Source organism: Prenolepis imparis, unplaced genomic scaffold (genome assembly GCF_030444845.1).
Source record: "Prenolepis imparis isolate NDT839.2.m4 unplaced genomic scaffold, iyPreImpa1.0 SCAF_28, whole genome shotgun sequence".
Lineage (NCBI taxonomy): Eukaryota > Metazoa > Arthropoda > Insecta > Hymenoptera > Formicidae > Prenolepis > Prenolepis imparis.
Window position 1 is genome coordinate 221,047 of NW_028141186.1, and position 16,244 is coordinate 237,290.

The 16,244-nt window shown below is 37.1% G+C and overlaps 2 protein-coding genes across 2 annotated transcripts; both read left to right on the top strand.

The window, feature by feature from the left end:
• The first annotated feature begins 574 nt into the window (after positions 1 to 574).
• On the top strand, positions 575 to 6,121 carry LOC145946912 (uncharacterized). The gene is made up of 3 exons (XM_083056665.1): positions 575 to 652; positions 4,766 to 5,466; positions 5,573 to 6,121. Exons 2-3 carry the CDS (start codon positions 4,783 to 4,785, stop codon positions 5,621 to 5,623), a joined length of 735 nt encoding a protein of 244 aa, XP_082912791.1. The 5' UTR covers positions 575 to 652; positions 4,766 to 4,782; the 3' UTR covers positions 5,624 to 6,121.
• A 209-nt stretch (positions 6,122 to 6,330) lies between these two features.
• On the top strand, positions 6,331 to 6,846 carry LOC145946917 (uncharacterized). The gene has a single exon (XM_083056670.1). It carries the CDS (start codon positions 6,331 to 6,333, stop codon positions 6,844 to 6,846), a length of 516 nt encoding a protein of 171 aa, XP_082912796.1.
• Positions 6,847 to 16,244: the final 9,398 nt, after the last annotated feature.

Genomic DNA, 16,244 nt, shown 5'->3' on the forward strand with positions numbered 1-16,244 from the left:
CAGAGTATTGAGAACATAGTAAAATCTATAAGTAGAGATAAGTTAGGAAGTCCAGGTAAAAGAATTATTTTTGTTATTGAAAGCGAGGGAATAATGGAAAATTATGAGATGATTAGAATAGAGCATTTACAAAAAATTGTTATGGAACTACCAAAAAAGAAAGGCACGGAGGAGGGATTAACTAGTGATATACTTAAAGCAGTATTTTACGTAATAAAAGAGGAATTTATTGATATAATAAATAACTCTTTGAGGGAAGGTTGCTGTCCAGAAGGTTGGAAAACGTCTACGATAATACCGATTCCAAAAATAGAAAAAGCCAGAAAAGCAAGTGAATTTAGGCCTATTAATATGTTACCAATATTCGAGAAAGTATTAGAATTAGTAGTTAAAAAGCAAATTGAGGCGTATTTAGAAGATAACTGTATTATAACTGTATAGGAAAGTCTATTCGAATCTTTCATAGAGTGCCGTGAGAAAAGAAAAAGATCTGGTTGCTATGCAGCTGTTTATCGTGTTTCGTTTTATGTTTGAATCGACACGATGCGCATCGTACGGAAATATCAAGATCATCAGAGATACATCGAAATATATTTGGTTAATTACATATATCTGGTTAGGAAGGTCGACTTTGTCCAATTGGGGACATCATGTAAGTACATATCATGATAGTCGATACCTTCCATCAAGCCAATTATTTGAGGCTAGCCATAAGGTGATCATCCAAATTCTATCTTTGCCTTATGGTGATTAATATATTTTTGCCTTATGGTGATTTATATCTTTATCAAACAAATTCTATCTTTGCCTTATGGTGATTAATATATCTTTGCCTTATGGTGATTTATATCTTTATCAAACAAATTCTATCTTTGCCTTATGGTGATTAATATATCTTTGCCTTATGGTGATTTATATCTTTATCAAACAAATTCTATCTTTGCCTTATGGTGATTAATATATCTATGCCTTATGGTGATTTATATCTTTATCAAATTAATTCTATCTTTGCCTTATGGTGATTTATATTTTTATCAATCTAATCTTATCAAAGCTGATTAATATTTTCTCTGCCTTAAAAGGTGATAACTGAAAACTATAAAACTCTTATTCATATTTTGCCTTACGGTGATATTATCCATAATCATTTTTATCTTGCCTTACGGTGATATCATTTAATTCATATTTTAATTATATTTCCTAATTTCTTTAGAGACGCAGGAATTCTTTACAGATATATATATATATATATATATATTTTCTGGTTCCTGTTTTGAATCCTATAAATATTCTGGTTCCTGTTTCTAAGATGAAGACAACTCCTATATAACCTGTACTACATTCAGTCCTGTACATAATATGAAATAACGTCGTAAAACAAGGAAGGATTATACATAGCAAGAATATAGAAAGAATTGATATTAATCTTGGAATAAGAGTTAAGAAGTTATGTTCGGTACGTACAAAAATTACATTTTATTGTTATCGAACATTTTTTGGTCCTTCGAGCCGGATACCAAGCTTTTCAAGATGTCTAATATAGAAGCAAAGATCGCTTTACAAAAAAGTCGATTTAATCTAATACAAGATGCAGCGGATTTTGATATCGTAGAAATTTCACGTTTAAATCGTCAATTAATTAATACACGTTTGGATTTACTTGATCAGAATTGGTCTAAATTTCAAGTAGAACATGAAAATTTATATCTTGAGATACTTTCTGAGAATAATGATCAATCATATATTAAAGAACACGTGTATGAACGTTGTCAAGCGTTTTATGTATATTCTCGTGCTAAATTACTTACATATCGAGATGATTTAGAAACGGTAGATCGGCAATCTCGACCTACTCATTCGGAACATGTAGCATCATCTACCTCACAATTACCTCGTAGTGCATTGCCTCGTATAAAATTACCAAGCTTTTCAGGAGATTATCAATCATGGAGATCATTCCATGATTTATTTGTTTCTTTGATTCACGATAATGAAGATTTATCAAACGTTGAAAAGATGCATTATTTGAAGACATGTGTAACTGGTGAAGCGGCTCGGTTAATGTATAATTTGCCTATTTCTGATGAAAATTTTACTGTTGCATGGGATATATTAGTTTCAAGATATGAGAATAAACGATTTTTGATTACTACTCAATTGGATAGAATTACAAATTTAAAGCCGCTTAAAACAAAATGCGCTCAAGGTCTCAGAACTCTTTTGACAACCATATCAGAAGTTATTGGTGCTTTACGTGCTTTGAACTGTGAAGTAGATCATTGGGATCCATTATTATTACATCAGCTCGTAAGAATACTTGATCCTGAAACTCGAGAAGCATGGGAGGTTAAACTTGGTTCAACCTCTTCATATCCGACTTACTTACAATTTGAAGAATTTCTTATTGGGAGGACACGAGCTTTAGAGAATCTTAATTTACATAATAATACTTTTTCTTCTGGATCACATAAGGATAAGGATCATTCCTCTTTTGGAAAGTCTCGTACAAAAATAGCTGCTCATGTAGCTACATCATCTAATCAAAATTCTTTTACTAATTCTTTCATTTGCCCGCTATGTGGATCTTCACATTTTTTAGCAAAGTGCGATCAATATCATTCGAAAACTCAGCAACAACGAAGGGATATTATTATGAAGCATCGACGATGTTTTAATTGTCTTGGCCCACATGTAGCAAGCAAATGTAATTCTTTAAAAAGATGTCTCAAATGTGGAAAGAAGCATCATACTTCAATTCATGACATCAACGTGTCTTCATCAAAACATTTTGGTGAAAAATCATCTAAGATAGATAATGCTCAATCTACTCAATCTAAAGAAAATCCTCAGTCACAACCTTCAATAGAATGACAAAACAAATTATGTGCTCATCAATCTGGACAAGCAAATTCTTTACTAAAATTTACGTTATTAGCTACGAGTAGAGCCATATTACATAAAAATAAAGATGTAAATTTTGCAGTACGTTTATTAATAGATCAAGGATCAGAATTATCTTTTATTTCAGAAAATTTAGTAAATCATGCACAACTAAAACGCAGTTCAGCTTCAATACCACTTCTTGGAGTCGGTGGTACATATTCCGGTCACACTAAAGGAAGTGTTACAATAAAATTACAGTCCATCTATGATCCAACTTATAATTGTACAATCGAAGCCTACGTGTTACCTCGTCTAACAACTAAATTACCGCCTTTTAACGCGTCTTGTCATACTTGGTCTCATATTGCTGGACTTCAACTTGCAGATCCTGATTTTTTTTGTTCTGGTCATATTCATATCATTTTAGGTTCAGATAATTATGGCTCGGTAATTCTGCCAGGATTAATACGAGGGGATTTGTCAACGCCTATTGCTCAGCAAACTATTTTCGGATGGGTTCTTTCAGGACCAATATCAGAAAATGATTTATCTAATTCAGCAAGAACGTATCATTGTACTTTGGATCATGATTTACAAGATCTTATTGCTAGATTTTGGAATCAAGAGGAACTACCTACTACAACGGAATCTAAATTAAGTGAGGAAGAAGAAGAGTGTGAACGACATTTTTTGTCTACTCATACAAGAGATGCTACTGGAAGATATGTTGTACGTCTTCCTCTAAAATCAAATCCTTCACTTCTGGGTGATTCAAAACAAAAGGCACTATGTTGTCTCAATAGATTATTTCAACGATTTACTTTAAATCCCAAGTTTCAAGAACTCTATGTTGATTTCATAGAAGAATACAAAACATTGGGTCATATGATGTTAGCTGATATTTCCGGAAATAATAATTCTCCTATACACTATTTACCACACCATGGAGTTCTTCGAGAAAGCAGTCGTACCACAAAATTAAGAGTTGTTTTTAATGGGTCTAGCCGTACAAACAGTGGTTATTCTCTTAATGATCTGCTTCACGCAGGCGCAAAACTTCAGACAGATATTTCAGATATTCTTATATGGATTCGTACACATCGATTTCTTTTTTCTACAGATATAGTTAAAATGTTTCGACAAATTGCTCTTAATCCTGACGATTGGGATTTACAAAGGATATTGTGGCGAGGTTCTGAAAATCAACTGGTAGCTTTTAGACTCACAACTGTAACTTATGGACTTGTCTGTGCTCCGTTTCTTGCATTACGAGCATTACAACAATTAGTAACCGACGAAGGTCATCATTTTCCTAAGGCTGTTATTCCTTTGACAAAGGGAAGATATGTTGATGATATCTTTGGAGGAGCGGATTCAATTTCGGAAGTTAAAGAGATTGTCAATCAACTTATTCAATTATGTGCAGCGGGTGGATTTCCTTTACAAAAATGGAGTAGTAATTGTAGAGAGATTCTGCCAATGTCGATGTCGGGTGAAGAATGTGAAGAATCGTCATCTGCTGTGGAAATTGAATCTACACTTTGCAAGATATTAGGTCTTATTTGGAGACCCGACTCGGACACGTTTCATTTTTCAGCTTTACCAACATCTACTACAAAATATACTAAAAGAATAATTTCCTCTGAAATCGCAAAATTATATGATCCATTAGGACTTATCGCACCTATTCTCATAACAGCCAAAATCTTTCTTCAAGAACTCTGGTTAAGAAAGATTGAATGGGATGAACCTCTTTCTCAAGACATGCAATATCGTTGGGAGAATTTTAGAAAACAACTTCAGCATCTAGATCAATTAGCAATTCCTAGATGGTTTGGTTATGTTCATTCCAGTACTTCTGTTGAAATTCATGGATTTTCAGATGCATCAGAATTAGCCATGGCAGCTGTGATTTATATAAGAATTTCCAGTAACGATGGTAAAATATCTACTCAACTGATTTGTTCCAAGACAAAGGTTGCACCAATTAAACGGCTTACGATTCCACGTCTTGAACTTGTTGCGGCTTTGTTATTAGCGCGATTAACTGTACATACTTTAAAAGCACTAGCACTTTCTGACGTATCGGTGTTTTGTTGGTCTGATTCATCTGTAACTCTTTCTTGGATTTCGGCTCATCCAACCAAATGGAAAGATTTTGTTCGTAATCGTGTATCTACTATACAAGAATTATTACCTTATGGATCTTGGCATTTTGTTCCTGGGAAAGAAAATCCTGCGGATTGTGCATCTCGTGGTTTAAGGCCAGATCAATTAATTAAATTTGATCTATGGTGGAAAGGACCAAATTGGCTTTCTGAGTCTCCATCATCTTGGCCTTCTTTCAAGTGTAAAGAGTTACCGGAAACTGGTTTGGAAGAACGATCCAGACAAGTCATGATTGCTGTCACCCATCAACCTTTATACTGGGAATTGTTGGATAAGTACTCTTCACTCATGAAATTATTACGAATTACTTCTATTTGTCGCAGATTTATTCGTTGTCTCCGTAGAGAATCACAATCAACACTGATTAAACATCCCATAACACCCATGGAAATCGAGAAGAGTCGTAATTTTTGGGTACGAATTGTACAACAAGCATGGTTTTCGAACGAGATTCGTATAATTTCTAATAGAGAGCATTTGCCTAAATCCAACCCTTTGATTCGCCTTACACCTTTTATAGACCATGAAGGATTACTTCGTGTTGGAGGTCGTCTCCATAATGCACAGATAGAGTCTGACACAAAACATCCACTTATTATACCAAGAAGATCTTCGTTAAGTACTTTGATTATTGATGATGCTCACAAAAGGACGCTACATGGAGGTACTCAAGTTACTCTCGGTTTTTTACGAAGTTCATATTGGATTATCGGTGGAAGAGCACCTGTACGTTCTTACATCCTAAGATGTGGAAGGTGTGCACGGTATCGCGGAATTCGAGCGAAACAGCTCATGGGTCAATTACCATCATCACGTGTGACTCCAGCAAGACCTTTTTATAACACAGGTTTAGATTATGCTGGTCCCGTGATAATGAAGACTTGGAGAGGGCGAGCGGCAAAAACTTATAAAGGCTATTTAGCTATATTTGTTTGTCTCACAACATCAGCAATACATATAGAAGTAGTTACGGATTATACCACTGATGCATTTATAGCTGCCTATAAACGGTTTACTGGTAGAAGAGGTATATGTGCTACGCTACAAAGTGATTGTGGAACAAACTTTGTTGGAGCAGATGCAACTTTAAGACGTTTTTTCAAGTCATCTTCTAATGAATTACGTGACCTTGCCTATCTTCTCGCTAAAGATAACACTGAATGGAAATTCAATCCTCCATCAACCCCTCATTTTGGAGGAAAGTGGGAAGCAGCTGTAAAATCTATTAAATTTCATTTACAACGAATTTTAAAGGATACTATATTAACGTATGAAGAAATGACAACGATAACTGTACAAATAGAAGCAGTGTTAAATTCAAGGCCATTATGTCCTTTATCAGATGATGCATCTGACTATTCACCCCTGACTCCAGGACATTTTCTTATTGGAGAAGCACCAACTACATTACCGGAACCGAGTCTATTAACTGAAAAGACATCTTTGCTTTCACGCTGGCAATTACTTAAACAGAAAGTAGATCATTTTTGGTCAAGATGGTCTATAGAGTGTTTACAAAGGTATCAAGCCATTTCTAAATGGTATCGCCCTTCGAATGAAATAAAGGAAGGATCCTTAGTATTAATTACGGATGAGCGTTACCCGCCAGGAAAGTGGCCCCTCGCAAGAGTCATACATTTACATCCAGGACCAGACGGTTTAACCAGAGTTGTTACAGTGAAAACTGCAAACTCTATTTACAAGAGACCTATAACAAAATTATGTATTATCCCAACTGATCCTGAAATTCATTCAACAAATCTATTGTTGAATGCGGGCGGAGAAAATGTATAGGAAAGTCTATTCGAATCTTTCATAGAGTGCCGTGAGAAAAGAAAAAGATCTGGTTGCTATGCAGCTGTTTATCGTGTTTCGTTTTATGTTTGAATCGACACGATGCGCATCGTACGGAAATATCAAGATCATCAGAGATACATCGAAATATATTTGGTTAATTACATATATCTGGTTAGGAAGGTCGACTTTGTCCAATTGGGGACATCATGTAAGTACATATCATGATAGTCGATACCTTCCATCAAGCCAATTATTTGAGGCTAGCCATAAGGTGATCATCCAAATTCTATCTTTGCCTTATGGTGATTAATATATTTTTGCCTTATGGTGATTTATATCTTTATCAAACAAATTCTATCTTTGCCTTATGGTGATTAATATATCTTTGCCTTATGGTGATTTATATCTTTATCAAACAAATTCTATCTTTGCCTTATGGTGATTAATATATCTTTGCCTTATGGTGATTTATATCTTTATCAAACAAATTCTATCTTTGCCTTATGGTGATTAATATATCTATGCCTTATGGTGATTTATATCTTTATCAAATTAATTCTATCTTTGCCTTATGGTGATTTATATTTTTATCAATCTAATCTTATCAAAGCTGATTAATATTTTCTCTGCCTTAAAAGGTGATAACTGAAAACTATAAAACTCTTATTCATATTTTGCCTTACGGTGATATTATCCATAATCATTTTTATCTTGCCTTACGGTGATATCATTTAATTCATATTTTAATTATATTTCCTAATTTCTTTAGAGACGCAGGAATTCTTTACAGATATATATATATATATATATATATATTTCCTGGTTCCTGTTTTGAATCCTATAAATATTCTGGTTCCTGTTTCTAAGATGAAGACAACTCCTATATAACCTGTACTACATTCAGTCCTGTACATAATATGAAATAACGTCGTAAAACAAGGAAGGATTATACATAGCAAGAATATAGAAAGAATTGATATTAATCTTGGAATAAGAGTTAAGAAGTTACGTTCGGTACGTACAAAAATTACATTTTATTGTTATCGAACATAACAGAACATCAGTCAGGTTTTAGAAAACAGTATTCGTGTGAAACAGCGATTCAAACAGTCATTGACGAATGGAAACTGGTAGTTAGTGAGGCAAAAATGGTGGGGGTAATTTTCATGGATCTCAAGCGAGCATTTGAAACGATAGATAGAGAAAGACTGTTAGAGAAATTATATCAATACGGAATTAGAGGAACAGCTTTAGAATGGTTAAGTTAATTATTGACGATAGGTTAAGATTTAAGGACCACTGTGATTATATGCTAAAGAAAATAGGGAAAAAAGTGAGTTTTTTAAATAGAATAGGTAACTACATATCGGCATACACTAGATGTATTATATATAAGTCAATCATAGCGCCTCACTTTGAGTATTGTGCGACGCTGTTAATTGATATGGGAGAAACACAACTAAATGAATTGCAAAAAGCGCAAAACCGGGCCATGAGGGTCATATTGCAATGTGATAGATATACCAAAGTGGAGAGTATGCTGCAAGCGCTGCAGTTTATGTCCATAAGACAGAGACTGAATTATAATGTATGTATATTTATCTTTAAGATTTTAAAGAATATGTTATCGGATCAATTAAGAAATAAGTTAACAATAGTGGGAAAAGAGAATGAAAGACAGACACGGCAAGCTGGGGACATTGTGGTACAATTTCGTAGGATAACGAGTGCACAGAAGAGTATGTTTTATGAGGGAGTGAAAATGTACAATGCCTTACCAGCTGAAATAAGACGAATCGAAGAACTGGAAGCGTTTAAGCGAGAGTTAAAGGAGTATATTGTAATTAATGTAAATTAGACTTGTATTTTACAAATAGCTGAGAAAGCTAATAAATATCAAATCAATCAATTTCTCTCTCTCTCTCTCTCTCTCTCTCTCTTTTTTCTGAGAGAAGACGTGTCAAACATCGCTCTGCAAAAGTGATAACTTTTAAGTGATTATATAGTGAGAGAGAGTGGCGAAAAAGTATTGAAGTAATAGTTGCATAGACCGGGAATAGACATGAGTGTTATCTAACAGGAATATGCTGATTTGTGAGCGTGAGAGTTATATTTCGTGTATGAGGCATCGAGATTTCACGCGACAGGTAGACATTAAAGGTGGACACAAAGCGCTGACGTGTGAATTTGGACAAAGGTAATTGACCGCCTATGCTGGTATTAACAGCTTCGGCCGGTAATTATCGATATGAACGATGAATATGACGAGTATCGATGCTCGGCATGTAAGAAGGCAATAAAAAATCAGGTTGTTGCATGCAAGTCTTGTATTAAACTGTTTTATCATCCAGGATGTGCAAGTAAACATAACATTTATGATAGAAATCGCTAACTGGTGTCGTGTCCTGGCCCATTTGAGAAATTTACAATTGAAAGTGAAGCAGATATGAAGAAGGCACTGACAGCAGCGGGAAGCAGCAGGGAAAGACAAGGATCTACAGTTAAATATATGTCTCATATCAATATTTTATATTACTATTATTGCATGTCATTAACATTTATATTACATTACAAATATATACATAAATCGCAGATTGAATAGTAAGCAGTAACGATGCGATTGTTTATGATATAATAAAATATAAACGTAGAAATATATCTACGAATGAAATAAGAAATTGAGAATACATTTTAATGTATTCTCAATTTCTTTTTTTGTTAACAGATATTTCTTCAACATTACAGATAATAAAGATATATTGCAAGTGTTACGTCCAGACTCAAGGAAGGAAGAGTCGAAAGGAAGGACGTAACTAAATTTATCTTTTCGAACGACGGCAGACTATCCGTCTGTTCGACCCGAACGAACGTCTGGGCCCAAATAGGTCAACGACCGCAAGGGTCGCTCTTACTCTATTTAAAGGGCCGTTCGCTCGGTGGTCCCTTTTTGGCAAGAGAATTTAATCTCTTTTACGCAGGATGGGACCTTGTGCGATCCTGGTTTACGGGAATAAGTGGGAACGGGTTATTAATAAATGAAAATCATTTATTTTGAAATTTATAAATTTATTCCTAATATAAAGACGAAAGAATTTATATACATAATAATATTATTGACGGACTTAGTTGCTAATGAAGAGTGAATGTATGTGTATGTGTCGCGGGTGATACATTAGTACGGAGGTCTTCAATCGGGGCAGAAAGGGGTAAGAGTTATTGTTTAAATTTTAGGGTCCCGATTGGTGGTTACAATAATTTAAATGGTAATAGGTATATAAAATTAGTGTCCATGTGTGTGCGTGTAAGAGAGACTTCTAGGTTATATGAGTTCGGTAATTATGGCGGTGGAGGGGGGATAGGTTCGTAGGAGAAGGTGTGCAGGGACGGCTAAAGGATATCTTCGCCCGGGAACATACCAGGGGATGATGTTATTCCTATCGGTGGTCTCTAGAAATTCGCGTAAGGCCTCGTGGTCTACGGGGCCTGGACCAATCGTGAAAGCTTCCTCAGGGACTTCTCGTATCCCTGGGAGCTGGTTTATCAGCCAAGCTCTGAATTGCTCGTATGAGAGCTTGGCAGGCGATCCTGATTCCTCGGAATCGTCGTCGCTGATATCTACTACCTCAAACCCTTCCGGATGTTCCCTATTTACAGAGGACGTTGGGGATGAGGGAGGAGAATCTTCAAGGGTGATTGTTGAGGGAGCCGGAGACGGAGATCTAGGTGGCTCAGGGCGTTCGGGAGAAGCAGGGGGAAGAAAGGGAGAAGGGCTCCGCGGAGAATCGGCGTCCTCAGAGGAAACAGAGGAGTGAGGGGAAGGGGCCCGCTGAGGTATAGCGGGTTCGGGAGAAAGAGGAGAAGGAGTTCGCGGGGAATCGAAAAATTCTGCAGAAGCAGAGGTAGCGGGAGACGGCGTCAGCGGGGTTTCTATATGTTCGGGTGAGGAAATAGGAGAGACCGTAGGGTGATATGTATTAGTTGTCTCTGTATGGATCGGTGTGTTAATTTTTTCTAGGGAGCCGAAGGTTTCGCCCGCAGCCAGACTCCGTGCCAACGCTTTCTTTAACCGCCTATTACGCCGGTTTCGCGCCAATTTAACAGCGGTTCGCGAGGGTCGTCTCCTTGGATTTTCCACTACGAGAGCGAATAATAAAGTAACCGGGCAAGAAGAGTTTTTACTGAAAAATAACTCTGGGAGTTCTTGTAAGAGAAAAAAAAAATATATATATATATATTTATTTTTATATAATTTTGATATTTTAATTATTTAATAATTTAGTTAGTTATTGTATTACTTATTTGTTCATTCAAGAGAGAGAGAGAGAGAGAGAGAGAGAGAGAGAGAGAGAGAGAGATAGAGAGTGAGAGAGAGTAAATCACGGATTGCTCCGCTATCGCGGGAAATCCGGAGTGATTTCAAAAGATAAAGGGATGATAGAATTCACGGATTGCTCCGCTATTGCGGGAAATCCAGAGTGATTTCGAGAGAAAGAGGAGATGGAAGAAATCACGGATTGCTCCGCTATCGCGGGAAATCCACAGTGATTTCGAGAGAAAGGGAGAAGATGGAAGAAATCACGGATTGCTCCGCTATCGCGGGAAATCCGGAGTGATTTCAAAAGGTAAGGGGATGATAGAAATCACGGATTGCTCCGCTATCGCGGGAAATCCAGAGTGATTTCGAGAGAAAGAGGAGATGGAAGAAATCACGGATTGCTCCGCTATCGCGGGAAATCCGGAGTGATTTCAAAAGGTAAGGGGATGATAGAAATCACGGATTGCTCCGCTATCGCGGGAAATCCACAGTGATTTCGAGAGAGAGAGAGAGATAAGGATGGGGGAAGAAAGGACAGTTTTTCGAAGTTAGAATTTAACAAGGATAATAAATTAATAAATTAAAAAGGAAAACAATTATAATTTAATTGAAGTCCCAGAATTATTTTAAGTATTATTAGTAAGGGTGGAGATGTAGCGTGCTTGATAACTTACTACTTATGGAGTGCGCGGGTAGGTGTTAATTATTCCAGGTGTGAATCTGGCTACGGACTCCTCCGTGAGGATGGTGTTCCACTCGCAGTTGTTCACTCGCGAAAATCGTCGTACTCGGTGAGCACTGGGCACACGATGATTTCACAAATGTCACTGCGAATGCTCACGAGTTCGAGATTCACTCGAAGGATGGTGATACAACTTTTCGCGATTGATCCGCGAGCGTAGGTTTGAGAAAAGATTGATATTCTCTGAGAGATGTCACGGGTATATATACCTTCTTGCTCCTCCTTCCCGTTAGTTTGTTAATATTTCCTGACGAATAGGGAATTTTTCAATAACGCCCTTTCAGTCCCGGAGGCGTCTCTTGACTTTAAAAGTTTATCGGGATTGGTCAGGGCTTTTGTTTAGGGCCCTAGGTTTTGACCAATGGAGAATTTGTTGAGGTTTATATTTTTATTATCCTCTCGAGATTTCGATATCGGCGGCGGTGTTTGTTGTTAGTTTTTCCTATATCGCGATATTTGTCGTTTGTTAGTGCCGCTTTTATCGGCGGGTTCTCGCTTTATTGCCCTCGCGTGTGGCTTAGAGCTTGTTTGCTGAGAGGCGATGCGTGTGGCATCTTTTTAATCTTTATATTTTTCGCCGCTTTCTCGCGAGAATACCCGCAGGTGTGCTATCTTATTTTGCACACTTTCGTTTTCATTATTTGTTTTCCCCTAATTTTACTAGGGAAGGATTTGCTTTCGGCGCGTTCTCGCCGTCTTTATGTTTTGCCGATATGTGATTTTAACTTATTATTCGCGAGGGTGTCGGCAAGAATCCGCTTTCGGCATCTTTCCGCCTGGTCTCTTTTATTTACCGATTTTGTAATATTTATCGGTCGCTCACGATATCTGCAGCTGTCCGTTTCGCTGGGCACGTTTTCGTTTTATTATATACGTGCCGCTTAGATTATTATTATCTTTTTTCTTCCTTTTTTATTTACCTAACAACAAACTTCGCCTTGGTCGTGGGAAAGAAAAGAATCGTGAAGTCCGCCGGACGTAACACCCCCCGCCTTAGACAAATGTTGGGAGTGTAAAAACACAACATTTGCAAAAAGAATCTGTGAGGAATAATTCGATTCTTTTCTTGCCACGACTTGCCGATTTGGTAGAAAGACTCACATTTAATTCTGTTTTTATTAAATGTGTTTCTTTGAGTTCCTAATTACTATTTAAATATTTTGTAGAAAAGGAGGAAAGAAAAGGCGACCACCATAACCCCTTCCTTTGTTCTTTCGTCCTTTCCTCGCTTTTTATACAATTTACTTATAGCTTATTTTTAATTGTACTTATTTATTTAAATTTAGTACCGCTAATACATGTAACGCTGGTGTGGAGCCCTTTTTCTATCGTATGAAAATTCTAATGAAAATAGAGGGATATATATATATATAAAATATATATATGTTATATATAAAGAAAAGAAAAGAATTAGGCACGTTTTTATCTGCCTGATTTTCGTCAGTAGTAAATGTCAGTTCTCTGGTGTCAAGTAGCAGGTCCCTTCCTTTTATTGCTCTTCTACCCCTCTGGGGATCACAGCTTGACCCCAGCCTTCGGCCAAGTATGTCTGGTCAACGTATAGATATTCTTCTATGCAGTCCCTGCAGTTTATCGCCGGTTTGATTGTTACTATTACTTTATTGCATTTAGTGCAATTTGTTTGGTCGCCAGCTGATATTTCGTGGACCAAATTATGCGGTGGTATTGTTGCATATTCTTGGTTTTCCTCGGCTGATATTTTATCATAGCATTCTTGACAAATTTTGCTGCAGTCAGTCGTATCTTGATAGATTTCACCCTCCATTAATGTAACACACCGGAGTTCTGTTAGATTTCGGTATGTTTCGGGGTGGTCTCCTGGTTTAACACCGTCGATTGGGCCTTGGCGTACTTCTTCCGGCATCTCGGGTGTCCATTGAAGATGGTGATATACTGGCATTGTTATACTGCAACCGATGATCAGGCAGTATGTTTTGACGATAATGATGTAATTAAGATAGAAAATGGTTCCACTTGTTTACAAAGTATTATTATTATGAGGTTAAGTATAAGGTATAAATTTGCGCATGTAATTAAAGAAGAAACACATATATTCATGATAAGTATACAAAACAACTGAAATCTAAGAACGCAAATGTTGAAATATTACCAATAACGATTCAATATATATATATATGGTCTAATAGTAATTAATACAAAAAAAAATAATATGATATGATAATGTGTAGCATCAATAATGACGCTATAATTATAATATGCAAAAGAAGTACATAATATAAAGAGGAAAGGTAGGGTGACATAGTGACTAATGATAATAGTAATTAATATTTGGGATATATGGGAGTACTTAAACGCTTGCGTAATTCTAACTAATACATAATTCAAAATTCAAACGAAGTAGTAGTAAGGTAAAGAAAATTTAGGGTCTATAGGAATACTTATTGTTAAACACTAGAGTAATTCTGAATTAATACACAATTCAGATTTCAAATGAATAGTGGAGTAATAAAAATTTAGAATATATAGAATTATTTAAATGCTACAATAACTCTAAGTTAATACATAATTCTGGTTATATATATATATATATTTTTTTTTTTTTTTTTTTTTTTTTTTTAGACTGAGGGTTCCACGTCGGCGGTGATTTTTGTGCAAAGTTCGGCGTGGCCAATCCGAATTAGCGCGTCCCTAAAGTTATATGCTCTATCGAACATTTTGGTGGTCTCCATATGGAGTTTCACCAGGGCCGCACCCTTTCTTAGAGGATGGACTATATTTATCCATCCATCTTGTCCCTCTAAAAGGAGTCGACACAGGTCTCGTGTCATTATTGGCCACGTTTGCCTACCATTAGGGGCTGCGGTGTGGGCTAATCCACATATTATGGCTTGCCAGGATACCCCCTTAAAACGGTCTTCTAGGTGATACACTTCGCTCATACGGCGCCACACTGTTCTTCCCCAGTCGCCGAGCATTATTTTGACCATCCAAGTGTTTTTATTTATGCTTTGTATAAACCCTCGCTTCCATCCTTTCTTGTCTTTAACCACGACCTCTAAGTCCTCCTTCATATGGTGAGGGTATACGAGCAATGAATTGGCTCTCCTATCCATCCGGAATTGGATTTCTTCTTCCATTTCCAGGAGTTCCCTTGCGCTATTTTTTAGTTGTACCCAAAACAGCAAGGGTGATTCCGCTCTTACCACGGTCACCTTCAGGCGACCGCGAGTCAAGAATTCAGTGTCGATGTAAGAGGTTTCCATTTCTGTATATAAAAAAAATTTTACTGTTTTTGGTGCATGGGGAGATCCAAAAAGGGGGTTTATTGTGTTGGCGGTATGCCTTGCTTGATATGTGAAGAAAACCGGGGGGGGGGTTATTGTAATTGGCGGTATGCCTTGCTCGTTAAAATTTCGCTTCTTTAAGCTCCAAGGTATATGTAGTATCTTCCCGTGGGGGGAGGAGGGGGTAGGTAGCTGTTGGAGTTGTGTTGTTTTCTGTGTGGATGGTTTCAGGTGTCTCGTTATTTTGGGTATAGAGAACCGGCACGCTGGCTTTCGATTTTTTCGATTGCCTTGTTTTCAAATGTATTAGTAGATGTGTTAGGGAGTCCCATAGGGCTCCTAGCAGGTACAAGGACCACCCGTACACTGTGTGTAAGGCGTAGCCGTGTACTATTGTGTCTAGCGTCAGTTTTATGACTCTGATGCTCAGGTATATTCCGATTAGTCCAGCGCTGAGATTCCCGAAAAATAGAAATTTATTCCAGAATTTGTTCCATGTAGATATTGCTATTTTTTCTATGGTGTTTGTATCAAGTAAATTGGAGATTGATCCCCCTTCCAGGGATATGGTTTTTCCCATCACCCCTCTCGCTAGGGAGTTGAGGACGGCAGGTCGTTCGGCTGGAAACATTATATGATCTCGTAGGTCCTTTAAATCTGTTTCCGTGTATATACCGCTGGTGGCGAGCGATCCTGGGCTGATGTATTTCCATACAGGCTTAGTCAATGGTTTTATAGTGACCGGCGGTATGGTATCCACTGGTCTTGGCATAAATTTGTACCAAGAATCTCCTAGCTGATACATGGCGGGTGCTAATGTGTTGCAAGTGGTTTGCGTTCCTTGTTGCAATAATATGTGCGTTTGTGGAGTTAAATAATACGTTTGATTTTCCCGAAGCACGGGTAGTTGGTTGTAGCATCGGTTTGTTTGAGCGAGCTTGACTTCGACGGGTACGCATTTTACGATGTGAATAACCTCTCCAGCTAGTAGAGCCATATAGCCGGGCCCTTTCATTAGATGATATGCAAAAATATCTGGAGATTGTGTGGCTATGGCCAAAGCGTTTTGTAG